Source organism: Rhinopithecus bieti, unplaced genomic scaffold, assembly GCF_001698545.2.
Source record: "Rhinopithecus bieti isolate Rb0 unplaced genomic scaffold, ASM169854v2 scaffold_1467, whole genome shotgun sequence".
Classification (NCBI taxonomy): Eukaryota; Metazoa; Chordata; class Mammalia; order Primates; family Cercopithecidae; genus Rhinopithecus; species Rhinopithecus bieti.
This window is the reverse complement of record NW_016803692.1, coordinates 2,816,356-2,837,455: the sequence shown is the minus strand read 5'-3', so window position 1 is coordinate 2,837,455 and position 21,100 is coordinate 2,816,356. Positions and strand designations below refer to the sequence as shown.

General features: G+C 39.1%; 1 protein-coding gene across 1 annotated transcript in view; it reads left to right on the top strand.

The window, feature by feature from the left end:
* Positions 1-9,096, top strand: part of CLCA2 (chloride channel accessory 2) — a 33,850-nt gene extending 24,754 nt beyond the window's left edge. The window contains exons 12-14 of the mRNA XM_017851102.1: positions 1,385-1,555; positions 4,528-4,761; positions 7,639-9,096. Coding sequence (XP_017706591.1) covers positions 1,385-1,555; positions 4,528-4,761; positions 7,639-8,081 — 848 coding nt within the window. The 3' untranslated portion in view covers positions 8,082-9,096. The remainder of the gene's footprint in view (positions 1-1,384; positions 1,556-4,527; positions 4,762-7,638) is intronic.
* Positions 9,097-21,100: the final 12,004 nt, after the last annotated feature.

Sequence of the window (21,100 nt, the reverse complement as noted above, 5' to 3'; positions counted from 1 at the left end):
CTCAGTGATTAAAAGAGGTGGCAGTGGTGACTTTAATATGGAGACATTTTTCTTTGTAATTTCTCAACAAAGATAAACCTTATTAATCATTAAACCACTAAATACCAAGATTTGATTTTTTTTTTTTTTTTTGAGACAGAGTCTTGCTCTGTCGCCCAGGCTGGAGTGCAGTGGCGAGATCTCAACTCACTGCAAGCTCCGCCTCCCGGGTTCACGCCATTCTCCTGCCTCAGCCTCCCGAGTAGCTGGGACTACAGGCACCCGCCACCATGCCCGGCTAATTGTTTGTATTTTTAGTAGAGATGGGGTTTCACTGTGTTAGCCAGGATGGTCAAGATTTGATTTCTTACAACAGACAAAAAAGAATTCTAAATCTATCTTGATAATAAAATGTTTAGCACTTCTTATTTCATTTAAATATACTCCTGTTTTTCTTATGTTAAGGAGCCCTGCCTCTGCAGTGGGGAAGAGGGAGATGGTGGGGACACTTTAGCAATGATACACTGCTGGTGTGCAGTGCTGTGTGTGTGGTATGAAAACTGAATTGACCTCTAGGATAGAGGACAAGCTGCTTGCCCAATATGACCACCTGTACTTGAATGGCAAAAGTGATCTATACTTGGGCTAAGCTGGACTTCCCTCTGCTGCCCTGGGGTCTCGGCCTTCCTGCCACTGGGTCATGAATTTGGCTTGGAATTGAACTGCTCTCTAAAGATCAACACAAAAGGAAGGAAGTACATCACTGGCTAACCTTTCAGAATGCCCCCCGAAGCAAGGCACAGTAGATGCTACCAAATTCTGTCAAACTCCAGGTCATCAAGCCCCCTAGAATCTAGAAAAACAGTTCCAGATACCCTCTAATGAGGAAATTAAGTAATTTCACACTATTTTATAAGCAACCAAAGTTTGTATTTATTAAAGGTCCCTAATCAAGTGACTTCAGGGCATTCATAAACCCTTGAAACTGTAGGAAAATGTGTATATGTGCATATATATTTATTTCCTGGAGACAAAATAGCTTTTCTTAACATCTCAAAAGGGTCAATGACTATAAGCAACCTGAAGAATGTGCTTGATTTCTAAAAAAAACTAGTATTATTTTCAATGATAAGAACAAGAATGTTAAAGGTGATGATTAAATGTTTTATTAGCATGGTACAACTTATTTGCCTTTAGAAAATCATTTTTCTGAGGTAAGAAATTACAGGGAGAAATTATGGACCCATTGGATTTTTTATCACCTGAGAATATAAAAAGTAGATAAGATCGTGATCATATACCTTATATAGAAAGAATAAGGGGAGTAAATCTCGTTTTTAATGACTTAAATATTAGTAATCTACTATGATAACAAGTGTTGACACTGTGTTTTTTATGTATACAGGTGCTGATGTTATAAAAAATGATGGAATTTACTCGAGGTATTTTTTCTCCTTTGCTGTAAATGGTAGATATAGCTTGAAAGTGCATGTCAATCACTCTCCAAGCATAAGCACACTAGCCCACTCTATTCCAGGAAGTCATGCTATGTACGTACCAGGTTACACAGCAAACGGTAAGAACCATTAGCACTGTTATTTGAGTAACATGATTTCATGTACCTATCTCTGATGGGTATGTGTGTACTGGGTGGCAGGGAGTGAGACAAAGAGAAAATTTCAAGTCTTTACACTTAAGTCCATACATAATTTGTTGACTGTTTCTTCAGTCCTCAGTGATTCACGGTAGGGGGGTAACAGGAAGGCACTAGGTAATGTCCACAGATTATACCTACCTTCATTTCAGTCATTATGCTGACCTCTTTCTTGTTTCATCAGAATTACTAATAGTTAATTTCTCAGTTCCTGCTTCTGTGTTTCCTCTATAGAGGTTTAGGCAAGAGAAAGGCAAAAAGTTATTGGCAGTTGAAAGAAAGAGGCCAACAGCCCAAACAGTCCACATAGGAAATGAGTTCCTAAATAAATATGAACTTGGATGTTACAGACAACTAAGTGATTCCTGAAGATGTTTTGTTTTCCTTCAAGAAAAAAATGCAAAATAAGTGGAAGATACTTATCTTTTTAACACCATTATAATAGTTCCTGATAGGAAGCAGTGGTTAAAGCATAATAGACAAACAGAAATATGTCATGCTATAGTCTTTGAAAACAATCTCAAAAAAGACTTCTAAGCATTTGTATTTCCAAAAATGCAGATTCTTTATAAATATTAGTCATGTATTTTAAAAGTTATAACTAATCATTTGGACTATTCCATAACATGACTCTATCCTTTTTGTTTACTTTTCAGTCCTCATTCTTTCTGACCTCACCAGTATCAAACACAGCCAATTGATCCCTCTTTTGCCATTTCCTGGTTTCTGTGATACCCCACTCTCTTAATTACCTGTTATTTTCCAGAATTTTTTATCAGGCTCTTTTTCCAGCTCTTCGTTTTCTACCAGGCTGAGTTTGTTGGCTGAGTCTGAACCTTTTTACTTTCCTGTCTGGAGCCACATTGCCTGGCTTTGAAACCCAGCTCCTCCATTTACTGGCTGTGTGGCTTTGGGCAAGTGACTTAGCTTCTGTGTGTCTCAGTTTCATCATCTAAAAAAATAAGGGTAATAATTGCTCTCTTCATAGCCATGTTGGGAAAATTAAATATCTGATACATGTAAGGCCTTAGAAAAGTGCCTGGCACATAGAAGGCACTCAGTAAATACTACTTATCATTACAGTAATAATTATTATTAATCTCATTAATCCGTATGCCTTTAATAACATCCATCTGTGTATAACCTCCAAATTCATAACTTTAAAATGATTACATTTAGCTAAAATCTCTTTTTTAAGCTTAAAATCCAGATCTAAATGGCTCATTAATATCTTGAATTAGATGTTTTACAGGAATCACAAGCCTTGTAATTTAATTTTTGGTCTTTTTCTCCTTAGCCTGCTTCTCCTCCCAGCTTACTCATTTCAGAAACCTGGAATTTTTTTTTTTTTTTTTCATTTTAAACCAGGTTTCTCTTCTTCACCATTCTATATTCATATCCATCACCAGCTTTTGCTTGACCTCTGCAGAAGACCTCTTGAACTGCCTCTTTCTTGCCCCCCTCTCTATGCCATTTCCCATCCCAAGCTGCTATCTTCTCTCATCTGGACTATTGAATGGGTAAAGTGGCCACCTTGTTGCTTGCTGTGCTTTAATTCATTCTACACCAAGCCGCCAGTGTTCTATTAGAAAGCAAATATAATTTTATCACTTCTCTGCTTCCCTACGGCATGTAACATTAAAATCTAAAACCACATTGGACCATGAGGTCCTGTGTAAACTTCTCTCCTGCCTCATCTCAAATGACTCACTTTGCTTTTAATTTAGCTTTTCTAACTTGCAACCTCTCTTCACCTCAAGGTTTGCTGTTCTCTCTACCTAGAATGTTCTTCCCTCTCTTCTTTACCTGGTCAGTTCCTACTCAACCTCTAGGAAACCTTTCAATGTTACCTCCTTGATACCACTCTAAATTATAGACCCACTTTATTTTCTTTCATAGCATCCTGCCTTCCTTCCTTCTTACACTTATCATACTTTGTAAATATGTGTTTATTAATGTGATTAACATGACTATAAACTCCATGAGGGATACTGTTTTGTCTGTAATTATTGGCACAGCAAATGCCCTCAATAAATATTTATTGAGGCCGGGCGCAGTGGCTCACGCCTGTAATCCTAGCACTTTGGGAGGCCAAGGCGGGCAGATCACAAGGTCAGGAGTTCGAGTCCAGTCTGGCCAACATGGTGAAACCCCGTCTCTACTAAAAATACAAAAATTAGCCGGGCGTGGTGACGGGCACCTGTAATACAAGCTACTTGGGAGGCTGAGGCAGGAGAATTGCTTGAGCCTGGGAGGCAGAGGTTGCAGTGAGCCAAGATTACACCACTGCACTCCAGCCTGGACAGCAGAGTAAGACTCTGTCTCAAAATAAAATAAAGTAAAATAAAATAAATATTATTATTGAGTGAATAAATGGATGAATTAGTGAGCAAAGGATTGTACAAATACACTCAGTTATTCTAAAGATGTAGTAAATAAAAAAAGGTTTAAGAAAGTCTCGGCCGGGCGCGGTGGCCTGAATCAGACACTTTTGGCGAGCCGGAGAACGGCGTGTGATCACGAGGTCAGCGAGACTCAAAATCTAACCATCCTTTCGGCGGTAATGCGCGCTGAACCCGTCTCTACTAAAAAATACGGGAAGCAAATACTAAAACTAGACGGCGGCGAAAATTCTGGTGGCGGGCGAACCTGTAGTCCCAGCTACACGGAGGCTGGAGGCAGGAGAATGGCGCTAAACCCGGGAGGCGCGAGCTGGCCAGTGCAGCTGAGACTCCGGTCACTGACACTCCAGCCTGGGGCGACAGAGCGAGACTCTGTCTCAAAAAAAAAAAAAAAAAGGAAAAGAAAGTCTCAACCGTGTCAAGAACAAGCTATTCAGAGAAGCTTTGTAATTTGTTGTTTTGCTTTTTTTTTTTTTTTCTTTTTTGTCTCAGGTAATATTCAGATGAATGCTCCAAGGAAATCAGTAGGCAGAAATGGGGAGGAGCAAAAATGGGGCTTTAGCCGAGTCAGCTCAGGAGGCTCCTTTTCAGTGCTGGGAGTTCCAGCTGGCCCCCACCCTGATATCTTTCCACCATGCAAAATTATTGACCTGGAAGCTGTAAACGTAGAAGAGGAATTGACCCTATCTTGGACAGCACCTGGAGAAGACTTTGATCAGGGCCAGGGTAGGTTTACTCATTTCATTACCTATTTTTCCATAAGACAGCATTTCTAATAACTAGGTCAGGGGCTAGTTGAGTGAAAATAGCTTTGGAGGTTTAGAACTGAAAAAGGTACAGAGGATTGTTGTGAAAAGCTCTGAGTTGCTGATAAGGCTTTAAATCCTGGAGTACCAGAAGGACAGTGTGTTGCCTACCCCGGAGTGAGGAGGCCCTGGCTAATTCACTGATACTAATCACTCAGAAATCTTGACTAGAAGCATAAACACCATGTGTTGTGGGTATCTGTTTAGTAGAAATGGGCTCTGCACTACAGAGCATGTGCTTCCCAGTACTGGAAGTGATTTGTTTCTGAAAGTTGGGTAGTAAATATTTATTCATATACTTATCAGTAGGCTTCAGGGAATTTTTTGCGTAACTCATGCAAACCTTGGTGCATTTTGTTTCCTACTTCTGGCCATTATTTTGTTAGGAAGGCTGGGACCAGTCCCCTGATTCAGGGCTTTCTTATTCTTGGCTTGGGCAAACATTGACGGAGTACCTTTTCTACTTTCCCTTTTCTAAGGCTTATGTTAACTTTCAGGCTTCCACCTCCATTGTCTTTTCCAAATTTTTTACCCAATTTTCACAACACCATTTATTCAGAAATTTTATTTTCCCCATTAATTTGAATTCCACCTTTATCATATACTAAACTTCTGAATGTGTTTTGGCCTATTTTTTGATGTGTCTATTCATGCATCAGTAAGTACCACAGCGTTTTAATTATTGAGGTATTATAGCATTTGTATATCTGGTAGAGTTAGTCTTCCCACGTTGCTATTTTAGACTTTATATGTTCAATTTGATTGCTTAATTTCCATATGAATTTACAAAATTTGACTAGTTAAAGCAGAAATGAAGGATTTTAAATAAAATCACATACCAGGCCAGGCACAGTGGCTCACGCCTGAAATCCCAGCACTTTGGGAGGCCGAGGTGGGCAGATCACCTGAGGTCAGGAGTTTGAGATCAGCCTGGCCAACATGGGGAAACCCTGTCTCTACTAAAATACAAAACAAGTCGGGCATGGTGGCGCGTGCCTGTAATCCCAGCTACTTGGGAGGCTGAGGTAGGAGAATCGCTTGATCCCGGAAGTCGGAGGTTGCAGTGAGCTGAGATGGCACCCCTGCACTCCAGCCTGGACAACAGAGTGAGACTCCATCTCAAACAAAACAAAACAAAACAAAACACACACAAAAAATCACATAACATTTACAAAATAACTTAGGAAAAAAATAACATCTTTTATGTTGAATCTTTTCAAAAAAAAAAAGTCCTCAGGTTTTAATGAGTCCTTGTGTAGTGTTTTAAAGTTTTGCTTGTATTCATGTTTCTCATTATGTTTATTTCTAAATATTTTGACTTTTGTTCCATAAGACAGCATTTCTAATAACTAGGTCAGGGGCTAGTTGAGTGAAAATAGCTTTGGAGGTTTAGAACTGAAAAAGGTACAGAGGATTGTTGTGAAAAGCTCTGAGTTGCTGATAAGGCTTTAAATCCTGGAGTACCAGAAGGACAGTGTGTTGCCTACCCCCGGAGTGAGGAGGCCCTGGCTAATTCACTGATACTAATCACTCAGAAATCTTGACTAGAAGCATAAACACCATGTGTTGTGGGTATCTGTTTAGTAGAAATGGGCTCTGCACTACAGAGCATGTGCTTCCCAGTACTGGAAGTGATTTGTTTCTGAAAGTTGGGTAGTAAATATTTATTCATATACTTATCAGTAGGCTTCAGGGAATTTTTTGCGTAACTCATGCAAACCTTGGTGCATTTTTGTTTCCTACTTCTGGCCATTATTTTTGTTAGGAAGGCTGGGACCAGTCCCCTGATTCAGGGCTTTCTTATTCTTGGCTTGGGCAAACATTGACGGAGTACCTTTTTCTACTTTCCCTTTTCTAAGGCTTATGTTAACTTTCAGGCTTCCACCTCCATTGTCTTTTTCCAAATTTTTTACCCAATTTTCACAACACCATTTATTCAGAAATTTTATTTTCCCCCATTAATTTGAATTCCACCTTTATCATATACTAAACTTCTGAATGTGTTTTGGCCTATTTTTTGATGTGTCTATTCATGCATCAGTAAGTACCACAGCGTTTTAATTATTGAGGTATTATAGCATTTGTATATCTGGTAGAGTTAGTCTTCCCACGTTGCTATTTTTAGACTTTATATGTTCAATTTGATTGCTTAATTTCCATATGAATTTACAAAATTTGACTAGTTAAAGCAGAAATGAAGGATTTTAAATAAAATCACATACCAGGCCAGGCACAGTGGCTCACGCCTGAAATCCCAGCACTTTGGGAGGCCGAGGTGGGCAGATCACCTGAGGTCAGGAGTTTGAGATCAGCCTGGCCAACATGGGGAAACCCTGTCTCTACTAAAAATACAAAAACAAGTCGGGCATGGTGGCGCGTGCCTGTAATCCCAGCTACTTGGGAGGCTGAGGTAGGAGAATCGCTTGATCCCGGAAGTCGGAGGTTGCAGTGAGCTGAGATGGCACCCCTGCACTCCAGCCTGGACAACAGAGTGAGACTCCATCTCAAACAAAACAAAACAAAAACAAAAACACACACAAAAAATCACATAACATTTACAAAATAACTTAGGAAAAAAATAACATCTTTTATGTTGAATCTTTTCAAAAAAAAAAAGTCCTCAGGTTTTAATGAGTCCTTGTGTAGTGTTTTAAAGTTTTGCTTGTATTCATGTTTCTCATTATGTTTATTTCTAAATATTTTGACTTTTTGTTGCTGTTCTCATTAGTAATTTCTAATAAACTAGAAAATATACTCAAAGTGACTTAATTTTCCTATTTATATTTTTTAATTTCAGCTACAAGCTATGAAATAAGAATGAGTAGAAGTCTAGAGAATATCCAAGATGACTTTAACAATGCAATTTTAGTAAATACATCAAAGCGAAATCCTCAGCAAGCTGGCATCAGGGAGATATTTACGTTCTCACCTCAAATTTCCACAAATGGACCTGAACATCAGCCAAATGGAGAAACACATGAAAGCCACAGAATTTATGTTGCAATACGAGCAATGGATAGGAACTCCTTAAAGTCTGCTATATCTAACATTGCCCAGGCATCTCTGTTTACTCCCCCCAATTCTGATCCTGTACCTGCCAGAGATTATCTTATATTGAAAGGAGTTTTAACAGCAATGGGTTTGATAGGAATCATTTGCCTTATTATAGTTGTGACACATCATACTTTAAACAGAAAAAAGAGAGCAGACAAGAAAGAGAATGGAACAAAATTATTATAAACAAATATACAAAATGTCTTCCTTCTTAGATATAAGACCCATGGCCTTCGACTACAAAAACATACTAAGAAAGTCAAATTAACATCAAAACTGTATTAAAATGCATTGAGTTTTTGTACAATACAGATAAGATTTTACATGGTAGATCAACAAATTCTTTTGGGGGGAGATTAGAAAACCCTTAGACTTTGGCTATGAACAAATAATAAAAATTATTCTTTAATGTCTTTAAAGGCAAAGGCAAGGGTAAAGTTGGACCAGTGTCAAGAAAAGTTCGTTTTGTTGAGGTGGAAAAGTAGCCCCAAGTAGAGAAAAGGAGGGTAGATCTGCATTATAACTGTCTATATGAAGCAATCATTTAGTTACTTTGATTAATTTTTCTTTTCTCCTTATCTACACAGAACAGGTTGCTTGTTTACAACTGAAGATCACGCTATATTTTATAATATGAAGCCCCTATTCCAAAGCTCTTTACCTCTTGCTATTTTGTTACATATATTACAGATGAAATCTCACTGCTAGTGCTCAGAGATCTTTTTTTCACTGTAAGAGGTAACCTTTAAAAATATGGGTATTACCCTTGTTTCTTCATACCAGTTTTGTAAAAAAGTCTATTGAATTTATTTGTTTATAAGTTTCTACTCCCATCAAAGCAGCTTTCTAAGTTACTGCCTTGGGTATTATTGTATGATAGTTATAGCCCTTATAATGCCTTAACTAAGGAAGAAAAGACGTTATTCTGAGTTTGTTTTAATACATATATGAACATATAGTTTTATTCAATTTCAACCAAAGAAAAGGTGAGCAGAGAGATACCAACCTTTGGAAATGATTAGCTGGCTCTGGTTTTGGTTAAATAAGAGTCTTGAATCCTTTCTCCATCAAGAGTTACTTACCAAGGGCAGGGGAAGGGGAAATAGAGGTCACAAGGAAATAAAATCATCTTTCCTCTTTAATTTTACTCCTTCTTCTTATTTTTTAAAAAGATTATCGAACAATAAAATCATTTGCCTTTTTAATTAAAGAGTTTAAAACTTTATTGAAGAATATACATAATAATGTAGACTAGATCTAAGTTTTATAACCAGGACCAATTAAGAATAAAAATTAGATTATATTTTAGGGTGGTGGAGAGGGAAATGTGGGGAATTGGGACAGGAAGAAAGAGACAGCATGAAGCCCTAAATGAGAGACTCAGGCCAGTGCTAGGGAGAAAAACAACCAGCAACTCTCTCTACCCAGGCCACCTCCTTGTAGTTTATACTGATCCAGGGTCTGGCCTGTTACTTTCTAAGTCTCACAGTACCTACATTTTCACAGATGAAAGCTTCAGGACCCTTGCAGCTCAATTCCTAGCTGGCAGTCAGTCCTTCCTCCTTCTATCGCTATTATACTTGCTAGCATGGAATTTGCTTCTCTCTAGTTTCAAACTGGGCTAGTGAAACACAGAGATAGATTGTAGTGGGTTTCAAGTTCTCGAATATTTTCCTCATTTTACAGACAGGAAAATGGAAGGTTGGGTGAGTAATTCAAAGTTTTATACTTGTTAATGCCAAAGCTATACAAAGGAAGAGGCAGGTTCTCAGACTACTCCTTTACTACTATTTAAGAAGGGGTGGGCAGATGCCAGGATTTCTACCTAGAGATATTTAACTGTTTCATGATAAGTTCGCAGGACAGCAGATCTAGCTTTAAAGAAACCTGGTAGGTTTTGCTGTTGATGTTGTTGTTGTTTGTCTTCCATTTTGTGGGTACAGGAATGGAACATATAGACTTAAGTCCAGAAATCAGTGAGTGTAAGAGGCAAAATTAAGGGATTCTAATGATATTAAGTAACAAACAAATATAACAGTGTAGAAAGAGTGATCTCATGAAGTACATAGGGTAAACACTGTTAAGTGGTTGTAAGGAGTGAAAATATTAAACAAAAAGAAAGATATAGTAAATGTAGGAAAACACAGATTTAGAGATTCCAGCAATCAATAGAACAGAGTCATAGTAAATGCCCTGTTGATTCTGTATACCTGATAAAACAAAATAGAAACAATAGGGCATTTGGCCAAAAAGAATGAAAAACTATGATGTGCTCACTGGTCACTAGTGGAATACCATGATGTCAATACATGTGACATCATTAGCAATTTGACCCAAGATTGCCAGAGGAGGAAGATTGTGGGCCAGATGCATAGTTATCTGAGAGAGGGAAGAGAAGTCTATGGAATTAAGCAATATGGGCAGATACTATTTTCAAATTCCAGAATAGTCATTGTTATGTAGTAGATAGAAATTTGTTCTGGAAAGTAAAGAGAACATCCCCCCATTTTTTGCCCTCTTCTTTTAGGGGTAGTAGAGGAAGATTAAATCTCAATGGAAGAGAGACAAAAGTAAGGGATGGAGGATTTTTAAGAGCTGCTAATACAGCCTATGCACTGAGCAGGTCACTGTTTATGTGGACACCGTCGACTGTCCTAAAAGTACTTTTGTACTTGCATGTTAATAACAGAAAGTCTTCCCAAAAAAATGTTGTGTATGCTTTATCTTTTATTACAATGCAATTATTCTTAGAAGAGTTAACCCCTAGATATAGCTTACATTTAAAACTTAATGTGACACTGGTGGTGAAGCTGCTCATATCAAACTAAGCCTCTTACAAATAATAATTACAATTCTGGAAAAAAATGTAGAACACAATTCTTGAAGCAATGGACACTGACAAAAGTAGGTAGAAACTGAAGGAGATATGGCCCTTAAAAGGGGAGAATAAATAGAGATGAGATCCACATTTAACCAAATTTTTCCCCAAAGGCTCTCCCTAGTTTGCTCAGAACATCTGGATAGCGCTCAAGCCGAAAGCAGCCATCTTCCCAGGTTGACAAGTCAGAAGTAAGCTATCTGGGTATCAGAATAGTTGGAAATTGAGGAAGGAAATCCCAAAAAGAAGCAACCACAAAGAGGAAAGTCCCCAAACCTGCATCCTCTCAATCTGAAAAAAAAACAAATTTGATTTAAACTATCAATCCACAGATCTTAGACGTTCAAGTAAACCTAAAATAGGATCTATACAAAGAAAACACTTAGGCATATCATGCAAATGGTGACTGACTACTCATCAGAAACAACCGAGGCCACAAGACAATAAAATAGCATTTTAAAGTGCTAAAAGAAAATCTGTCAACACAGAATGATTTCAAGCAAAAATGTCTTTCAAAATGTAGATAAGTAGAAGCTAATTTTTGCCAGCAAGAAATACCAAAGAAATTTCTTTAGGCTGAAGGAAAATGATATCTGATGGAAATATAGATCTACAGCATTGAAGGGTTTTTAGAAATTATAGGCTGGGCGCAGTGGCTCACACCTGTAATCCTAGCACTTTGGGAGGCCTAGGCGAGTGGATCACCTGAGGTCATGCCTGTAGTCCGAACTACACAGGATGCTGAGGCAGGAGAATCACTTGAACCTAGGAGGTCAAAGCTGCAGTGAGCTGTGTTCATGCTACTGTACTCCAGCCTGGATGACAGAGTGAGACCCTATCTCAAAAATAACACATAAAATAAAAATATCTAAAATTAAAATATGCTAAACATCCTACAATGCACAGGACAGCCCCTGTTAGCAGCAGTTAACCCACATGGGTCTGCAGCAACTAAATTATTGCCCCCTTGAAGGAAAGAATTTGACCAAGGGGCATAAGGCAGAGTGAGAGACTGAGGCAAGTTTCTGAGCAGGAGTAAGAGTTTATTAAAAAGCTTTAGAGTAGGAACAAAAAGAAGTACACTTGAAAGAGGGCCAAGTGGGCAACTTGAGAGATCCAAGTGCCCTGTTTGATCTTTGACTTAGGGTTTTATACGTTGGCATGGTTCCGGGGTTTTGCATCTCTCCTCTCTTGATGTTTTTCTTGGGACAGGTTGTCTGCATTCACAGTGGCCTGCCAGCACTTGGGAGGGGAGCATGCGCAGTATGTTTACTAAAGTTGTGTGCATGCTCATTTTAGGCATTTTTTTCCCTACCAGTTGAGTGTTCCTAGAGGAAGGTCATTTACCAGTTAAACTCCACCATTTTGCCTCTTAGTGCACATGCTTGAGTCCAACTGCCCAGCTCCTGAGATCTTATTGGGAAGCTGCTGATCACCAGCTTCAGGTGTTTTCTATCTATTGAGAAACTACCTTCTCCTGGTGCTGGCTGCAACCAATTATTATTTCAGAGAGACAGTTGAACAACTGCCTGACCATCACCCGATGGCTGCCTGACATTCCTGGTGGAGGGTGGGGGGTCTGTCTCCAGTCCTACTCATGTCTGCCTAGCTACCTACTCTAACACCCCTACAACAAAGAATTATTCAGCCAAAAATGTCAATAATGCGGAGGCTGAGAAACCTTGCTTTCTAAGGAGGAAGAGAAAGAGGCAAGGATATATGATACACAAAGAAAAGAAAAAGTGACCTTATTGAGGGGGAAAACAGAACAAGAGTGTGAACCAGGTCTAAATAAAGCTGATAAGACAAAAGAGAAGAAAAAATACATTTAAAACAAAATTAAGATGATCCATCATGGATCATCTTAATGGACTGGATGTGTAAGACTGGTAGAAAATCCACCTCATGAAAAATAAAGATGGAATGTATACAAAGTTGGGTGGATGCTGCAGTATGTGTTAAGATCTGCAAATGCAAAATGCAGGGAAACAGGAAGTAGAGGCAGAGGGAAGTCAGATGAGCAGCAGGCTCTGAAAGAAAGAAAAATCTGATTTCTTGTGTATGTATGCATTATAGGAAGTTTAATGCACAGATCTGGCACAAAAAAGAGGTGAAATAAGGTATGAAAGGGATACATCACAGAGTACACGGTGATAGAGAAACACTCAAAGAGCTTGTTTAGAGCTTGTTCCCAAAGATCAAAAGCCATGCTTCTCGGTCCAAAAATCCCTCCTGCCCTTAGAATGAGTAGCTCTTATCAGCAAGATGGTTCCCGAAATGGGTGGAGAGTGACCTGGATGGTGGCCACTTTTATTTCCCAGTCCCTCTCAGCTACAAGCTGCTGATTCTTATCAAAAAGCTGCTTTCTGACAACTGTTGCCTCAAGGATCCAGGAAGAAGGAAGCTATCCAGTACAGTGGGCAATTACTTTCTATTTCCCTAGCTCTGTGTAGCGAAAGCAATATAAAAGAACAAACATCTAAAGGGAATATGTTTTAAATTGGCATGATCTTACTTCACACCAACATAGGAAAGAAGAAGCAAGAACATGAAGAAGATAAATGGTGGAGAGGGGCCCCAGAAGATTGCCATCTTTACAGTTGAATGCACAGGCTTTCATAAGAAACCAGTGAGGGCTTGGTGTCTCATTTGCATGAGGCATGACTTTCTCATAGCTCCACCCTGTCCTCCTAGTGTGCATGTGGGCTCTTAGCTTGAGTTACTCCATATTGCTTTGTTCCTCTTACTGCACATGTGTTAGCGGACAGAATTTTCCATTGCAGGCATGTCTGGGAAAGTCACCTGTGTAGCCTTTTTTATCTGTGTGGTTGTGGGCATGTCTTAGGCAAGCCCCTCTGTGCAAGCTCCCTTATCTATGTCTGCAGGTTGTTCTTTTGTTTGAAAGAATTCAACCGAAGACCCACCCTAACTGCCTGCTTGACTGGTTTCTTCCTTCTTTCTCTCTCAAAATATCCCCTTTGCCCTCTGAAGTTCAGCTGAAAAATCAACTCACAAAAGGCAGATTAGTTGGAGAAATGGCATACAAATTTATTTAGTGTGCACATTATTTAATGTCCAACAGAGTTCAGAAGCTCGTCTACCATCCTGGCAAAACAGATTATGAGACAGGGGAAAGAGGAGTGTAATATATTAGTGTGTGTGTATATATATATAATATTTATATTAGTACATATTAATACTACAGAGAAATTAAATTAGAAATCAAAAATAAATCAACAAGAGAATCCACAAATGTCTGGAAATTAAGCAACATATTTCCACATAGCTCATGTTAAGAAAGAACTCACAATGAAAATTAGAAAACAGTTTGTAATCCCACCACTTTGGGAGGCTGAGGCAGGCAGATCACTTGAGGCAGGTAGTTCAGGACAAGTCTAGCCAACATGGCAAAACTCCATCTCTACAAAAAGTACAAAAATTTGCCAGGCGTGGTGGTGTGGGCCTGTAATCTCAGCTACTCGGTATGGTGAGGTGAAAGAATCACTTGAAATTGGGAGGTGGAGATTGAAGTGAGCAGAGATTGCTCCACCACACTCCAGCCTGGGTGACAAAGCAAGACACTGTCTAAAAAAAAAAAAAAATTTATATTCTATCTGTATACACTCTGCAACAGTTTTTGTAAGACTATTTTTTAGTTTCTTAAATTTCCTCCTAACTGTTGCTTTAGCTTGTCATATAAATTTTGATACACCATGTTTTAATTATCATTTAGTTCCAAATATTTTCTAATTTTCTTGTGTGTGTGTGTGTGTGTGTGTGTTTTGAGACAAGGTCTCACTCTGTCACCCATGCTGGAGTGCAGTGGTGTGATCTCAGCTCACTGCAACATCCACCTCCCGATTTCAAGCAATTCTCCTGCCTCAGCCTCCTGAGTAGCTGGGACTACAGGTCTGCACCACCATGCCCAGCTAATTTTAGTGGTTTTTTTTTTTTTTGTAGAGATAGGGTTTTGCCATGTTGGCTGGGCAGGTCTTAAACTCTTGGACCCAAGTCATCTGCCTGCCTCAGCCTCCCAAAGTATTGGGATTACAGGCCTGAGTTATCATGCCCAGACTCAGAATATCCTTGATAATGATACTTGGCAAGGACACTACAAGAAAGGAAAAGTATACACCAGTCTTATGAACAAATGTGCAAAAATCCTAAGCAACATATTAGCAAATTGAAAAGGATGCTACATCATGATCAACTAAGATTTGCTCTAGGAATGTAAGAGTGATTTAACATTGAAGAATCAATCATTATAACTCGTCATGTTATCAGAACAGAGAAGAAAAATTATATACTCATCTTAATAGATGTATAAAGAACATTTGATAAGATTCAACACCTATTCATGATTTAACAACAAAAAAAAAAAAACACCTCTTGGAAAACTAGGAAAAGAAAATACTTTTTTTTTTTTTTTTTTTTTAAGACAGGGTCTCAGGGTCTCACTCTATTCAAAGTGAGAGTGAGAGGCAGGATTGCAGGAGTACAGTGGCTCTCCTGGGCTTAAGCAATCCTTCCACCCCAGCCTCCCAAGTAGCTGGGCCCACAGGGACATGGCACCACACTTGGCTAATTCTTGTATTCCTTGCGAAGATGGGACTTCACCATGTTGCCCAGTCTGGCCTCAAACTCAAGCTGTCCTCCTGCCTTGGCCTCTCAAAGTTCTGGGATTACAGGTGTGAACTACTGCACCTGGCCCAAAGAGACTTTCTTAATCTGATAAAGGTATCTACAAAATATCTCTAGGTAACAGCATACTTAATGGTAAAATATAGAATTCTTTAGAATGTCTTTCTCCCTGAGATTAGGAACAAGAAAAAAGATATCTATTCTCTTCACTATTCAATACACTTTTTTTTATTATTATACTTTAAGTTCTAGGGTACATGTGCATAACGTGCAGGTTTGTTACATATGTATACTTGTGAAAACGCATCCTTTTTTATGGCTGCATAATATTCCATGGTGTATATGTGCCANGAGGGAGGCTCCGTGGCCGTGGGACCCTCCCGGCCAGGTGTGGGTATAATCTCCTGGTGTGCCCGTTTGCTTAAAGCGCAGTATTGGGGTGGGAATTACCCGTTTTTCCAGGTGTTGTGTGTTTCAGTTCCCCTGGCTAGGAAAAGGGATTCCCTTCCCCCTTGCGCTTCCCAGGTGAGGCAGACTCGCCCTGCTTCAGCTCTCGCTGGTCGGGCTGCAGCAGCTGACCAGCACCAATTGTCCAGCACTCCCCAGTGAGATGACCCCAGTACCTCAGTTGAAAATGCAGAAATCACCAGTCTTCTGTGTCACTCGCGCTGGGAGTTGGAGACTGGAGCTGTTCCTATTCGGCCATCTTGCTCCGCCCCTCCCACTATTCAATATTGTACTCAAGGTCCTAGCTAGTCCAATAAGAGAAGGAAACAAAAATACTGGAAAAGAATAATCGATATGTTGTTACTCATAGATGACATAATTATATACATATAAAATCCAAAAGAATCTACAAATACTAGAAATAAGTGAATAAAACAAGTTCACTAAATTTAAGGTCCATACGTAAAAATTTATTTTATTTGTATATACTAGCAATAAGCAATTAGAAAATTGAATTTTATAAAAATACCAGTTACAATAGCACCAAGAAAAACCCCTAAGAATAAATCTAATGAAAGATGCACAAGATACCTATCCTGAAAACTATAAACCACAGTTGAGACAAATTAAATAAAACTTAAAATGAAGAGACACACCATCTCCATAATTTGAAATACACAATATCATGAAGATGTCAATTTTTCTAAAATTGATCTATAAATTTAATGTACTCCTATAAAATCCAGATTTTTTGTATGTGAAATTGACAAGCTGCTTTTAAATTTTATATTGAAATGCATCTAATGTAGCCAAAATAGTCTTCAATAAAAACAAATCTGGACTGTTTACACTACCAGATAATCAAGGTAAGGATAGTCACACAGACCAATGGAACAAGGAACAGAACAGAGAGTTCAGAAGCAGACCTGCACATCTGTAGTCACCTAAGCACAACTGTAATTAAGTAGGGGAAATATGGTCTTTTCAATAAATGCTCTTGGCTTACTGGCTATCACAGAGGAAAACAAAACAAAACAAAAACCTTGAACCTTTCCTCACATCATACACAAAAATATTTTGAGACAGATCAGTATACCTAAATGTTAAAGGTCAAGCAACAAGGCTTCTAGAATCATATATTGTATAATATCTTCATGAATTTGGGGAAGCTGTCTTAAATATGACACAAAAACATTACACATAAAAGATTAAATTGGACTGTACTAAAATTAAAAACCTCTATTCATCTAATGATACTATTAAGGCAAGACACAAACTAGGAGAAGATATTTTCAGTATATCTTTCAGTATAAAAGACTCAGTATCCAGAACATATAAAGAACTCCCATAAATCAATAAGAAAAGACAATTTAATTAAAATTGTGCAAAAAAAACTTGAAGAGACACTTCACAAAAGACCAATATGTATATAAAAAGGTCCTTAACAACATTAGTCATTAGGGAAAATGCAAATCAAAACCACCAAATAATATGACTATACTCCCAAGAAAATGGATACAGTTAGAAAGACTGACAGTACAATGTACTCGGAATGTGGAATAACTTGAACAACCACTTGAAAAGTATTTGGGAGATCAACATAAGCTAGTGTCAAAGAAAAACTTCATGCAAACACTTGTTAAAGATGGTAAGGGGTGGGGGCCATGGCGATAGGTACAAGGACCATTGCAAGGAGGTCTTGCAGTTGGGGAGAGAGAGTGAATTAACTCCAACTCCAATAAGGACAAGTGGGAATTTATAACCAAGGAGAAGGCTGGAGTCAGTGGATGAAAAATGCCTAAGAGGAAACATCAAGGATAAGGAATGTCTGGCTAAACTGACTCAACAGGGTTATTGCTGAAGGCAGGCCATGGTGGAAAGATGCTGAGAATGGTCAGATACCAAAGGTGGGGATTTTCCCTAAACTGACTTAGGATTCTTGCTCAAACTGGATTCTGCAAGGACAGAGAGGGAAGCCCAAGGTCAGACCTAGTCAGAGAAGACTCAGGATCCTGACTTAAGTTTTGGTCAAAGGAAGGAGTCTTTGTCACTAGATAGATGTATACCCTGTCACCCAGCAATGTCACTCTTTGTATATTCGCAACTGAAATCAATGCTTACATCCATGGTAGCTTCATTCATAATAGCCCCAAACTGGAAATAGTCCAAATATTCATCAAGAACAGGTGGTAAGTAAATTGCAGTATATTTTTACAATTCAATGCAATGGAAAAAGAACATATTACTGCTATATTCAACAACTTGGCTGAATCTCTTATAGAAAACATTATGTCACAGTAACCAAATGCAACAGTATATATGGCATATTTCTGTTTATATGAAGTTCAAAAACAGGCAAAATTAACCTATGTGGCAATAGAAGTCAGAACAGCGATTATCTTTTGGGAGGATTGACTGGAAGGGAATGCAAAGGAAACTTCCAGAATGCTGGAAATATTCTTTGGTGAAAGCTTGTCCCTTAGGGTGCTAACTCCCTGCACCTCTGGTTTGTGTTATTTGGCCCATTTGGGCTGCCTCTGACAAAGCCAGATCCCAGTGCCATGGTGCAGTGCTTTATCTGAGCCAAAGCCTCCGCACATCCATTTCAAGCCAGACTTGGGCACGGGAGAGAATGGAGGAGCTGCCCACACAATCTGCACAGTGAAGGCCATGCTAAACTAGGCCCTCTTCCTGGGGAAAGCTAAGAAGAAACACTGATTTTAGGAGATGTGTGAATTTTAGCAGCAGCCAAGACTCTCCATTGAGCAAGCAGCCAAGACCCAACTTGCAGGGAATGCCAAGCAAATTTGGAGAGCACTTAAACTGGGTCTGTCACACCAGATGACCCTTGTCACAGGGAAATGCAGCAGCTGCAGCCAACAAGGGCAAGACAACTAAAGACCCCACTCAGGGATGAAAGGTGGGATTACCCCAACAAGAGAACAAACAATACAGATCAGCCAAAATGCTGAGTAAAAGTGAGGGAAATAGGTGATAAAGGAGGGAGATTATACATGTCTTGAGACCAGCTGTAGCAGCAGGCATTGCAATTTATTTCAATAACCCTCTTGCCTCATGCATTTGAGCAGATTGCAATTGACCACCACTTTGAAGGAGATTCTGTAAATGATTAAACTTGTACCTTCTCTCAGGGAAAAAGTGAGACAGCTTGTGCTCACACACAGAGAAATGCAAATCCTACATTATAATACTGGAGCTAGATATCATGAAAGTACAAGAGTGAATCTGAGAAGCTCAAAGAGTGAAGAGAGTGAACTATATCAGACTCTTCTTATTGAACCTCCTCAGACTTGCTTGGTTCCATCTGTCTACTGGGCACTCAGTCACTTGCTCCACCTCAGTCACTATCCACTCCTTGCAGGTCCAAGCAGTTCCACTGCCTGAGGTCAAGGTGGAACCTCTTGTAACCCCTGGCTCCTCACATACCACAAGGCATGGAGGTCTCTCTTTCTAAGCAATGGCTGAAAGGGCTAGATGACACAGCCAGAAAGTCTAGGGGGAGATGATCACCTGTAGAAGATAAGAAGGAGCCAAACACTTTTCCTTCCTCTCTCCAAAGGGCTGCTCCAAGGCGTGGTTTCTTTGCACAGCCCCTCAGGAGACATCCCACACAGGAAGGCAAGGGTGCCTGTGCGCTGGCCTGCTGGGTCTCTCCATTGCATGGCTTAGTAATGCTCCTCCTTCAGTAATGATTCCCAGCCCTGCCTGACTCATTTCCCCATTCCCTCATTCTCACTGATCTGGTATTAAACTCTCAAACTCTTAGCACATATGCCTGCCTTAGGCTCTGTTTTTCAGGAAACCCAGGCACATACATTTGGAGTCTGAGATAACTTGGTATCTAAATTTTTAAATGTTGTATGAATAATAAATGTATACATATTTTGATATAAAAGCATATTTTGGATGATCTGGACAACCACGTTATAATTGAGTATTTCCACTCTATTGCAGTGTTTCTCTTTTAATTGCTTAAGATTATGCTAGCAAAAAGTACTGATTTAATTTTTATGAAAAGGCACAGACAAGATAAAATTGATGCTTACCACCATCTGAAGACAAAATGAAGTGATGGATGTAGAGATATTTCAAGTATTTCAATACAAGAAAATGGTGGGCCAATTTGAGGTTCCACCTGAGGTTTGGCAAATGGAAAGAATATATACAGCTGCTGACAGTCCGTAATTCATGTTCCAAGGGACATTTCATTTCGCCAAAATAATTTAATGTTGTTAATTGGAATTTTATTGACTGGTAGGAGCTATGGAATAGAGAAAGCAGAGGTCTGATGAGGAACTTGAAGGAGTATGCTTTGTAAAGTAAGATATACATTTTCTCTTTACTCTCCATTATAAAATATTCAATAATATCTACATCACTTGCTAATGCTTTTGGTACAAATGGATGTGGAATATAATTGAATATTTTCTTATTTAAGGGGAGCATGAAGAGGTGTTGAGGTTATGTCAAGGTAAACAAAACCACTATTGTGGTAAAGACCACCATGAGGGATAACTAGATATATGGTTTACAAGATGTTTATTGAATATACAGAACAGTCTGGATGTTCCTAGGCAGGAGGGGGTTGGGGTGACTTTGGGTGGGTTGGTGTCCATGGCTGGGTAAACACTTCTTTTTTTTTTTATTATTTATTTTTTTATTATACTTTAAGTTCTAGGGTACAGGTGCATAACATGCAGGTTTGTTACATATGTATACTTGTGCCATGTTGGTGTGCTGCACCCATCAACTCGTCAGCACCCATCAATTCATCATTTACATCAGGTATAACTCCCAATGCAATCCCTCCCCCTCTCCCCTCCCCATAATAGGCCCCCATGTGTGATGTTCCCCTTCCCGAGTCCAAGTGATTTCATTGTTCAGTTCCCACCTATGAGTGAGAACATGCGGTGTTTACATTTCTAAGAAGTAAACAAACCTATCAATGGCCAAGCTGCTTGTCACCTGTGAAGACTTCCATGGAACCGGATGTGGGCTCCCCCACCCTTACCCCAGCATCTGGCACACCTGAAGGCAAATTGAAATATTTACAAGTACACAATTTGAGACTAAGATATTGTTATCATTCTCCTATTGAAGACAAAAGCAATAGTAAAACACAAAGACCTGTGATAAACCGCCTCTGATAAGTTGGAAATGTGTGTCTTTATTTTTATATCTACATACATATATATATATATAATGGTAAAGAAAGACA